The sequence below is a fragment of the Penaeus monodon genome, chromosome 36 (genome assembly GCF_015228065.2).
Source record: "Penaeus monodon isolate SGIC_2016 chromosome 36, NSTDA_Pmon_1, whole genome shotgun sequence".
In the NCBI taxonomy this organism is placed as follows: domain Eukaryota; kingdom Metazoa; phylum Arthropoda; class Malacostraca; order Decapoda; family Penaeidae; genus Penaeus; species Penaeus monodon.
The window spans coordinates 21,129,009-21,141,508 of record NC_051421.1 but is presented as its reverse complement, the minus strand read 5'-3'; the positions used below and the strand labels follow the sequence as shown (position 1 = coordinate 21,141,508).

The 12,500-nt window shown below is 29.2% G+C and overlaps 1 protein-coding gene across 3 annotated transcripts in view; it reads left to right on the top strand.

Annotated features, from left to right (window-relative positions):
• LOC119595842 (segment polarity protein dishevelled homolog DVL-3-like) overlaps nucleotides 1–12,500 on the top strand; it is a 72,491-nt gene that overhangs the window by 7,896 nt on the left and 52,095 nt on the right. For all 3 annotated transcript variants that reach the window (XM_037945033.1, XM_037945034.1, XM_037945032.1), the window contains exon 2: nucleotides 1,859–2,002. In XM_037945033.1, the coding sequence (XP_037800961.1) occupies nucleotides 1,861–2,002 (142 nt within the window). In that variant the 5' untranslated portion in view covers nucleotides 1,859–1,860. The remainder of the gene's footprint in view (nucleotides 1–1,858; nucleotides 2,003–12,500) is intronic.

The window sequence follows — 12,500 nt, the reverse complement described above, 5'->3', positions numbered from 1 at the left end:
TAAAATTTTTTTTCACAAAAACCTTTCTCTTTTTATTTTTGCATTTTTTTGTGCTTTTAGAAAGGGCTTTTATATTTTTTTAACCATTTTAAAACCCAAATTTGGGTTTTTTCCAATATTAATTAAATATGATCAATGATATCTATTGACATCTACTTCAAAAAATTTGGTTTTTTGATTTTTCTCTTTTTCTTTACCCTTTTTCTTTTTCTGCTTGCTTTCTTTTTGCCGCTCTCCTTCCATAAAATCTTAAATTTTAGGTATTTGTATCATTATTGCATAAATATAGACATATGCTGCAACACTGCTTATGATAATTATAGATTGAAACAACAATTTCTTTGGAAATAAATCCCCCTTGCCCCCTACATAGATATGAACCCTTTTAATATATTTTTCTGATTACATTTAGAAGAAAAACCACAAGGTGTGGTTTGGAATAAAAAACTGACAAGGAGAAAACAGAAATCATTTTCAGTAAATCCACACTTGCTAAACTTTTTTTAAGGGTTTAACCCCACGGAAAAATTTTGGGGTGAATATACAGTAAGAAAGTCATAAATTTAAAAAATTTCTACAGCAAGAAAATGGTAGGATGAATCTTGTACCTTGTATTATGTCTCTTATTTTTTTTAATATTTTTTTTTTATTTATTTTTTTTTTTTTTTTTTTTTTTTATTTTTTTTTTTTCATGAATGTCACTGCCCCTAAATTTAACAATTTAACTGTCAGCTTTACTGCCCATCTATGTTCCATAATTATTATCCCCCCCCCCCCCTCCCAGTCAGCAGCATATTTACCTTCATATACTGATTAGTGCCTCTCCCCCAACATACTATAGTCTCTTCTATCCTCGTCCATCTGCCTCTTTAAGATGTTTGTACTATGGAATGCTATGTATCCATATATCAGTAGAGCTTGTCATATGTCAAATGAAAATGATTTAAATTTAAATTTTTCCCGTGTTTTCTCCTTTAGTGAATTTTTTGTTTTGGGCCTGAATGCATTGCAATAGTTTATTTATTTATTGATTTGTTTATTTATTTTTTGGCATATGCCCTCAGCAGCTTTGTTGTCAAATTTTAATGGCATGCAACTTCTAAAGTGTAGATTGTGTATTGTCTTGCTCATTATTATTTTTTTAAATATAACTACATCCATTTTCCATGAAAACAAAACAGGACACTGAATTAGAAATGTATGTTGCATTGATAGAAATACTGAAAATGAAATAAAAGCTGTATGGAGGATAATTATAACATAACCCTATCTTATATTCTAAACATTCCAAATACATAATGGAAAAAATTCTTTGAAGGGACTTATAGCACCTTTAAAAATTCTACTGTGGTGGCTCCATTGTAATTGATTATATGAAATGTGAATCTTTTTATCAGATTGAATATGGTTGATAAACTTTAGCTATTATAAAAATAGTATAGAACATTAAATTATTCAACACACGAAGTTACATACATGCTGTTTTGTATGCTGACACTTCCCAGTGAATTCTGTACTTATTTGATTTGCAAGAGTTTACTTAACAAGGAATAGAATGAAATTATGAAGTGTTTTAGATATTGACAGAGAGATGAGAATAAATGGAAGGAAATACTCATCAGATGAATTCATACTCCATCATTAAATTAAGTCATGTTTTTATTATTGTGAATAACATCAGTGTTAGTGGATGCATGTGTTTAATATTTAATTGTCCTTGCTGCTCTTACTTGATGTTTCATTGATTGGCAGAGTAGGGGGTAACTGGATTTTTTTTATTATTACTATTTTGTTATTTTTTTCTAGTTTTTGTTAGCAGATTTATGTGATTGTAGACTAATATGTGATATGTCTGTAGCCATGCGGATCAATGGTCATGGAAGCCGTGTGCCTCGACACCACGGCTATGAGTCATCGTCTATGATCAGTTCTGATTTAGAATCTACTAGCTTCTTTGACTCGGATGATGATGCCTCCAGTCGTATCACTGCCACCACAACAGGTATGGGGATACTCTAAAACCAAGTCCACCTGTTTTGGAGAAATGTTTTCATAAGATTGCTCCATGTTGCTCTAACTTTCTTGGATTTTTAATTGCTAATTTTGTAGTTATTTGGCTACATTTTCTTTCAGCATTTATTTTTGAAGTTGAATTGATTTTTGGAATTTGTTTTTTTTCATTTTATTTTACGAATATCTTAACATAGCCATATTCGTGAGCTGTGTTCTTAACTTCATAGACCCTTTACACCATGCTCTAATTTACTCCCTCTGTATCAGGAAGCAGCAGCGTATCTCGCCTCCATGCCCCCCATCGCGAAAAAGCAGCGCCGAAAACCGCTGCAACCTCCTATGTCACGCACTTCTTCTTATTTTTTATTATGACTCTACAATGTCTCTAATATATTACTGTCACGTTAAACATGGACACTGTAAATTTTCTGGGGATATCTATCGTTGGGCAATCAAGAAAAGGGTGGCGATGGAGGTTTTCATGGGGATCAATTATAAAAGGGTAAGTTTATTGTTGTTCTTGTTTGTCAGTTATAACTTGACTCCAAATACACATGATGCTGATTCTAGATATTCTAATTCAGGAATTTGAATATAAAAATGCATATTTCAAGTTAGTTGCTTCAAGAATAAATTTGGCTTTGGATATATGTATATATTTTTTTGGTAATATTATATTTTTATCCACTCATATATATACGCAAAGGGTTAGGCTTAGAAAAAAGGGAAAAGAATGCTATATATACTTCTGTAAGCAAAAATTGGGGGTTCCTAACATTGGGGCATGCAAAGGTAGTACTTGTTGTTCATGAGCAAAGTTCAAAATTTGAGAGGTGGCAAAATATGATGTATAATTTCTTGCAGTAAAGCCTCCAAAGGCTTTTTAGGAAGGAAAAAAAAGTATACTGATTTACATATCTCCTTCATTTATTTAGTAGATAGACTGAGGCACTGGGAAAACTGATTTAATTAATATGGATCTTTGATAGTGAAAAAGTTGGGAACCATTGTTCTGGTGTTTGTATGGTAATGGATTAAAGGAAGAAAATCTTCGGGGATGGAATAGGTAAATTATTAGTGAGATAGTATTAGACAAGTTTAAACAAACTGTTTAAGATAATGAGCGAGTTATTCCGATGAAAGTAAGTCCTGTGGGTTTAAGCTCTTATAGTTTATAATTTGTGATTAGATAGTGTAATAGTAGGGCTTTTGTTTGATTAAGTTGTTTATTTTGGTTAAATATCCAACTATAGCATATTTTTTTATATACATTATTTTGTAATTTAAATCTCAAGTAATTTTTTTTTTTTAGTAAAATCAAAATAGCTATCCACATTAAGGTTGTAATATTTTCCTGAAAAGGAATGATTTTATATGAATGTTTAATGTAAAATTTTTATAGAGCTATTTTTTAAAAATACCTCCAAAATGGAACAGTAAATGAAACCCATAGTACTATGCTGTTCAAGTGCTTATTTTTCAGAGTTAAAAATTTTATAAAGCGTCTGTGTAAATATGTACTGTAGAATCAGTCTCTGTAAGTGCACCATTAGCAAATTGTCCACAAAATGAAACAATTGCCTGCATGTTAAAATTTTGGACTGAAAGTTCTGTTATGAAAGGGAAAGAAACTTAACCGATTGTAGATTAGGGATTAGTACAGAGGGTTTTATTCTATGGGTTTTGGTAGTATCTCTATATGGTATCTATCTTAAGATATGTAGTATTTTAAAGATTTCGTAATGTATGGTCTTTGGAAATTGCCTCCCAGAAAGACAAATTTTTTCTTTTTTACAGTGTTAAAAAGAGAAGGGATCCTTGGTTTGACTAATCTCATTTTGCTTGATACTCTGAAAATGGTATGACATTTGCCAAGTGATTTCATTGTCAGCTTTGAAATAATAGAAATCTTAATTTGTGTGATAACAGCTTTGAGTTGATATCAAAAAATATGCTTTTGTCTTTTCAGTGGAGCGGTAGCATTAGATGGGCGTATAGAGCCTGAGAATGATCCTCCAGGTTAATGACATTAACTTTGAGAACATGAGTAATGACGAAGCAGTTCGGGTGTTGCGAGAGTTGTTCAAAAACCAGGGTGAGTTCCTTGATATTTAGAAAACTAATCAGTTTCATTTTGCAAATCAATGGGAAGTCATTGCATCAAGGGAAAATCACAAATCCTCCCTTAAAATAAGATGAAAAAGACTTCTCACTTTCAAATGTACTTGTGTACACACAATAATTAATTGCAAGTGGGAAAATTCTTTTACAAAAAAGCGGGGCCCGATGATTTATCTATTTACAAATTTTCCAGCCATTTCTTAGAGTTGTGGCATGCTATATAATCCTGCAATGGTATTGGCTTATGAACAGTGTTGGGTTTCAACTAGTGAAATATTTTTATTTACATTTAGATATTTAACAGAAAAGTTAAAGTTATGGCCCTTGGCCCGCTTTTTACGATGCTCAGATTTACACCTAGTTTCCCAATTTCTTTACAGTGGAAAGGAGGGAGTGAAAAAGTGTATAGATTGGGGGTTGTTCTTTTTTCTTTTTTTGTTTGTTTTTTTGTATTTTTATAATTTTTTTTCATTTAATTTTTATCGGTGATGCTAATCATCCAAAGTTTTAATACATAGCGGGGACCTTTTTAACCATTTTAAAAAAAAAAAAAAAAAATAAATATAAATAATAATATATATTAAAGTTGGGAGCTTTCAACTTTTAACTTTTTTGAAAGCCGCTTTTTATTTTTAAGTGAATCTCTTTTTTTCATTTCCAAAACCTTCATTTTGCCTTTTTGGAAGAAAACATTTGGTAAAAACAAATTTTTCCCTTTTTTTTTTGAGGAGGAGGAGGAGGAGGGGGACGAGGAGGAGGAGGAGGAGGGGGAGTGGGAGGAGGAGGAGGAGGAGTGAGTGAGGAGTGGGGGGGGGGTGGGTGTGTGTGGGGTGGGTGGGGGGGGGGGGTGGGGGGGGGGGGGGGGGGGTGGGGGGGGGGGTGGGGGGGTGGGGGGGGGGGGGTGGGGGGGTGGGGGAGAGACACATACCCAATAAAAAAAAAAAAAAAAAAAAAAAAAAAAAAAAGGGGGGGGGGGGGGGGGGGAAAGGGGGGTGAGAGGGGGAAAGGGTTTTTAAAGATAAATGAAGGAAAAAAAAGAAAAAAAAAAAAAATATGTAAAAAAAAAAAAAAAAAAAAGAAAAAAAAATAAAAAAAAAAAAAAAAATATTAAAAATTTTTAAAAAAAAAAAAATAAAAAAAAAAAATAAAGAAAAAATAAAAAAAAAAAAAAAAAAAAATTTTTTTTAAAAAAAATTTTTTTAAAAAAAATTAAAAAAAAAAAAAAAATTAAAAAAAAAAAAAAAAAAATTTAAAAAAAAAAAAATTTAAAAAAATTATAAAAAAAAAAATAAAAAAAAAAAAAAAAAAAAATAAAAAAAAAAATAAAAAAAAAAAATATATATAAATTTATATTAAAAAAATTTTATAAATATAAAAAATAAAAAATTTTAAAAAAAATTTTATAAAAAAAATATTATATATAAAATAAAAATATAAAAATTTTATATAAATTATAATAATATATAAAAATTAATAAAAATAATATTTAAAAAAAAAATAAAATAATTTTTATAAATTTTTTTTTAAAAAAAAAAAAAATTTTTTTAAAAATTTTTTTTTAATTAAAAAATATATATATATATAAATATAATTTTAAATATAAATATAAAAAAAAAATTATTCAAAATTTAAATTAAAATTTTTTAATAATTTAAAAATTATAATTTTTAAAAAAATATTTTAAAAAAAAAATAAATTTTAAATTTAAAAAAAAAATATAAAACTTATATTTTTTTACCAATTTAAAAAAATTAAAAATTTTTACTATTTAAAAATATTAAATAAAAAATTATAATTTAAAAAAACCAAAAAAAAATAATTTAAAAAATTTTTAAATTTTAATTAAATAATTTTTTTAATTTAAAAAATATATTTTAAAAAACCACAACCACCAACCCCAAAAAAAAAAAAAAAAAAAACCCCCCCCAAAAAAAAAAAAAAATTAAAAAAAAAAAAAAAAAAACACACAACAACAAAACAAACCAAAAACCAAAAAAACCAAATAAAAAAAAAAAAAAAAAAAAAAAAAAAAAAAAAAAAAAACCAACAAAAAAACCAACCAAAAACCAAACCCCCAAACCAAAACCCCCAACACCAACCCCCAAAAAAACCAAAAACCACCACAAACAAACCCCTATATTAAAAATTTTAAAAACAAAATTTTTAAAAAAAAATTTTAAAAAAATAAAAAAAAAAAAAAAAAAAAAAAAAAACCCAAAAAAAAAACCCAAAAAAAAAAATATTTAAAAAAAATTAAAAATATAAAAATAAAAAAACCCCAAAAAAAAAATTAAATCCCACTTTAGAAAATTTTAATTTTAAAAAAAAAAAAAAAAAAAAAAAAAAAAAAAAAAAAACCCAAAAAAAAAAAAAAATAAAACTTCCCCAATAAATCTTTTAAAAAACAAAAACCCAAAATAAAAAAAACAATAATTTAAAAAACAAAATTTTTTTCCCCCAAAAAATTTTTTTTAAAAAACAAAGTGAAAATGAAAAAAAAAATTCAAAAAACGCCCCTTTAAAAAAAATGGTAAAAAATTTTATATTAAAAAAATTTTTTAAAAAATTTATTAAATTTAAAATTTTAAAAAAAAGGGGAAAAAAGGGAAATTTATTTAAAGGGGAAAATTTTTGGACAAAAAACACACACACCCAAAACCCCCCCCCCCCCTAAACCACACACCCCCACAACCCCCTACCCCCCAAACACACCCCACGAACCCCCCCACCCCAAACACACACACCCCCCACCCCCCCACACACACACACACAACACACACACACACACACAACACACACACACACACACACACAACACCACTCACTCACTCACTCACTCACTCACCATCACCACTCACCACTCACTCCCACTCACTCACCCCCTCACTAAATCACTCCTCACTCACTCCTCAAAAATATTAAAAGAAAGCAAAATAATTTTTTTTCCCAAAAATCAAATTATTTTTCCTAAAAAGGGACAAAGATGAAGGATTTTGGTAAGAAATAAAGAAGATATCAATTAAAAATGAAAAGACGGCTTTCAAAAAGTATGAAATTAAAAGCGCCAATTTAATAAAATATATATATATATATATTTTATATATATATTAAAATTATATATAATATATATTTTATATAAAAAAAGGGTTTATAGAAAGGTGCCAGCTATGTATTAAAACTTTTGGGATGATATAGAAAACATTACACGTATAAAAAAATTTTGCAATGATATAAATTATAAATACAAAAACACAAACAAATAAAGAAAAAAAGAACAATCACCCACATCTATACACTTATTCACCCCCTCTCTTTCCACTGTAAAGAAACTATGGAACTAGGTGTGAATTGAGAACAATACGTAATAAGCTGGTCCAAGGGCCATAAACTTGTAACATTCTGTTAAATTATCTAAATGTCAAATAAAAATATTTCACTAGTTGAAATCCAACACTGTTCATAAGCCAATACCATTGCAGGATATATATAGCATGCCACAACTCTAAGAAATGGCTGGAAAATTTTGTGAATAGATCAATCATCTGGCCAGCTTATTTGTAAAAGAAGTTTTCCACTTGCAATTACATTATTGGGGGTACACAAGTACATTTGAAAGTGAGAAGTCTTTTCATCTTATGTAAGAGGGAGGATTTGTGATTCCCTGATGCAATGACTTCCCATTGTATTTTTCAAAAATGAAACTGATTGTTTTCTAAATATCAAGGAACTCACCCTGGTTTTGAAACAACTTCTCGCAACACCCGAACTGCTTTTGTCATTACTCATGTTCTCAAAGTTAATGTCATTAACCTGGAGGATCATATCTCCAGGCTCTATACGCCCATCTAATGCTACCGCTCCACTGAAAAGACAAAAGCAATATATTTTGATATCAACTCAAAGTGTTATCACACAAATTAAGATTTTATTATTTCAAAGCTGACAATGAAATCACTTGGGAAGCCCTTTTTCAGATACAAAATAGATTAGAAAAACCCAAAGGACCTTCTTTTTTTAAAATTAAAAAAAATTTTTTGGGGCAATTTCCAAAGCCAACATACGAAAATTTTAAAATACTAACTATCTTAAGATAGAACATATAGGATACTACCAAATCTTAGAAAAAAAACCCTCTGTACTAATCCTAATCTACAATCGAGTTAAGTTTTTTCCATTTCATAACAGAACTTCAGTCCAAAATTTAACATGCAGGCAATTGTACATTTTTTGGACAAGTTTGCTAATGGTGCACTTACAGAGACTGATCTACAGTACATATTTACACAGACGCTTAAAATTTGTAACTTGAAACATAAGCACTTGAACAGCCATAGTACTATAGGGTTTCATTTACTGTTCCATTTTGGAGGTATTTTTTTTTTAAAAAAAGCTCTATAAAATTTTACATTAAACATTCATATAAAAATCATTCCTTTCAGGCAAATTACAACCTTAAATGTGGATAGCTATTTTGATTTTACTAAAAAAATAAAATTACTTGAGATTTAAATTACAAAATAATGTATATAAAAAAATTATGCTATAGTTGATATTTAACCAAAAAAAACAACTTAATCAAAAAAAGCCCATACTATTACACTATCTAATCACAAATATATAAATATAAGAGCTTAAACCCACAGGACTTACTTTCATGGAATAACTCGCTCATTACTTAAAACAGTTTGTTTAAACTTGTCTAATACTATCTCACTAATAATTTACCATCCATCCCCGAAGATTTTCTTCCTTTAATCCATTACCATACAAACACCAGAACAATGGTTCCCAACTTTTTCACTATCAAAGATCCATATTAATTAAATCAGTTTTCCCAGTGACCTCCCGGGCTATCTACTAAATAAATGAAGGAGATATGTAAATCAGTATACTTTTTTTTCCTTCCTAAAAAGCCTTTGGAGGCTTTACGCAAGAAATTATACATCATATTTTGCCCTCTCAAATTTTGAACTTTGCTCATGAACAACAAGTACTACCTTTTCATGCCCCAATGTTAGGGAAACCCCAATTTAGCTTACAGAAGTATATATAGCATTCTTTTCCCTTTTTTTCTTAAGCCTACCCTTTGCGTATTATATGAGTGGATAAAAATATAATATTACACAAATATATACATATATCCAAAGCCAATTATTCTTGAAGCAACTAAATTGAAGTAGCATTTTTTATATTCAATTCCTGAATTAGAATATTTTGATATCAGCATCATGGTATTTGGAGTCAAGTTATAAGGGCAAACAAGAACAACAATAAACTTACCCTTTCATAATTGATCCCACATAGATACCTCCATCGCCACCTTTTCTTGTTTGCCCAACGATAGATATCCCCAAAAATGACAGTGCCCATGTTTAACGTGACAGTAATAATATTAAGAGACATTGTAAGTCAGTAATAGAAGATATAGAAGAAGTGCGTGACATAGGAGGTTTGCAGGGGGTGTCGGCGCTGCTTTTTTCCCTCGATGGCGGGCATGGAGGCGAGATACGCTGCTGCTTCCTGATAACAGAGGAGTAAATTTAGAGCATGGTGTAAGGATCTATGAAGTTAAGAACACAGCTCACTGAATATGGCTATGTTAAGATATTCGTAAAATAAAATGAAATAAAACAAATTCCAAAAAATCAATTCAACTTCAAAAATAAATGCTGAAAGAAAATGTAGCCAAATAACTACAAAATTAGCAATTAAAAATCCAAGAAAGTTAGAGCAACATGGAGCAATCTTATGAAAGCATTTCTCCAAAACAGGTGGACTTGGTTTTAGAGTATCCCCATACCTGTTGTGGTGGCAGTGATACGACTGGAGGCATCATCATCCGAGTCAAAGAAGCTAGTAGATTCTAAATCAGAACTGATCATAGACGATGACTCATAGCCGTGGTGTCGAGGCACACGGCTTCCATGACCATTGATCCGCATGGCTACAGACATATCACATATTAGTCTACAATCACATAAATCTGCTAACAAAAACTAGAAAAAAATAACAAAATAGTAATAATAAAAAAAATCCAGTTACCCCCTACTCTGCCAATCAATGAAACATCAAGTAAGAGCAGCAAGGACAATTAAATATTAAACACATGCATCCACTAACACTGATGTTATTCACAATAATAAAAACATGACTTAATTTAAAAGAGGAGATGAATTCATTGATGAGATTCCTTCCATTTTTTCATCTCTGTCAATCTAAAACCTCATAATCATTTATTCCTTGTTAAGTAAACTCTTGCAAATCAATAAGTACAGAATTCATGGGAAGTGTCAGCATACAAACAGCATGTATGTAACTTGTTGTTGAATAATTTAATGTTCTATACTATTTTTATAATAGCTAAAGTTTATCAACCATATTCAATCTGATAAAAAGATTCACATTTCATATAATCAATTACAATGGAGCCACCACAGTAGAATTTTTAAAGGTGCTAATAAGTCTTTCCAAGAGAATTTTTTCCCATGTATTGTAATTTTGTTGAATGATTTAGAATATAAGAGATAGGATTAATGTTATAAATTAGTCCATCACATACAGCTTAGTTATTTCATTGTCACTGTATTTCTATCGTATGCAACATACATTTCTAATTCAGTGTCCCTTGTTTTGTTTTCATGGGGAAAAATGGATGTAGTTATATATTTAATAAAATAATAATGAGCAAAGACAGATACACAATACATAACACTTTAAGATATGTTGCATGCCATTTAATATTATGCACAACAAAGCTGCTGAGGGCATATGCCAAAAAATAAATAAACAAATCAATAAATAAATAAACTTTTGCAATGCATTCAGGCCCAAAAACAAAAACTTAACACTAAAGGAGAAATCATGGGGAAAATTTAATTAAACAGTCATTATACATTTGACATATGACAAGCTCTACTGATATATGGATACATAGCATTCCATAGTACAAACATCTTAAAGAGGCAGAAGAGAGGATAAAGAGACTTAGTATGTGGGGGAGGGGCACTAATCATATATAAAGGGTAAATAGTGCGACTGGGGGGGGGGGGGGGGGATAAAAATTTAGGAAAACATAGATGGGCGTAAAGCGACAGAAAAATTTGTTAATTTAGGGGCAGTGTCTGAAAAAAAAAAAATAAAAAATAAAAAAAAAAACAAATAAAATAAAATAAAAATAAAATATTAAATAAAATAAGAGACATAATACAAGGTACAAGTTCATCCTACCATTTGCTTGCTGTAGAAATTTGTTAAATTTATGACTTTCTTACTGTATATTCTACCTCAACTTTCGATCCGTGGCTATAACCATTAAAACAAGTTTAAGCAAGTGTGGATTTACTGAAAATGATTACTGTTTTCTCCTTGTCAGTTCTTATTCAAAACCACACCTTGTGGTTATTCTTCTAAATGTAATCAGAAAATATATTAAAAGGCTTCATATCTATGTAGGGGACATATTGGCGATTTATTCCTAATGAATATTGTTGTTACACATCTATAATTATCAAAGCGTGTTCGCAAAGTTAATTTATAAAAATGATACAAATACCTAAAATTTAAGATTTTATGGAAGGAGAGCGGCAAAAAGAAAGCAAGCAGAAAAAGAAAAGGATAAAGAAAATGAATAAAAATACAAACAACAAATTTTTAGAAGTAGATGTCAATCAGATATCAGTTGACTCTATATTAATTAATATTGGAAAGAAACAAATTAGGTTATCAAAATGAGTTAAAAAAGGTAATTAACAGCCTTACTAATGACTACAAAGCAATGCATAAAGAATAAATATGAGAAAGGTTTTTGATGAAAAAAATTCTATGATGGAAAAAAAAGTGCAACATCGTAGCAATGAAAATTAATACAAATCACAATACAATTTTTTTCTTCTCTCTCTCTCTTAAAATGATATGCTTTTAATCCATAACATTAACAAAAGCAAAGTATCATAACTCTTTCATAAAGGATGATGGTTAAAAAGATGTCTTCCTAAAATGACTCTTGCATACACATGCTGAAAATAATTTAAAACAAATAATATTATATAAATCAAATAAATAAAACCACAATAAAGAAACATGAAGCTGTGTGGATCACTCGCTTATCAATCCCTGAACACCTTGGTAGTGAAAGTGACAACATAATACTCCAGAACTCAGTCCTGTTTTATTCTTTAAACAAATCATGGTATGACCTATTATCTGTCAAAAAAAAAAAAAAAAAAAAAAATTAAAAAATAAATTAAATTTTTTTAATTGGTATAAATACTTTAAAAAACCCTTCCCCCTTTAAAAATTTTAAAAACCCCTTTTACCCCTTTTTTTTAACTTTTTTCCTGAAAAACCTTTTCCAAAAAAAAAAATTT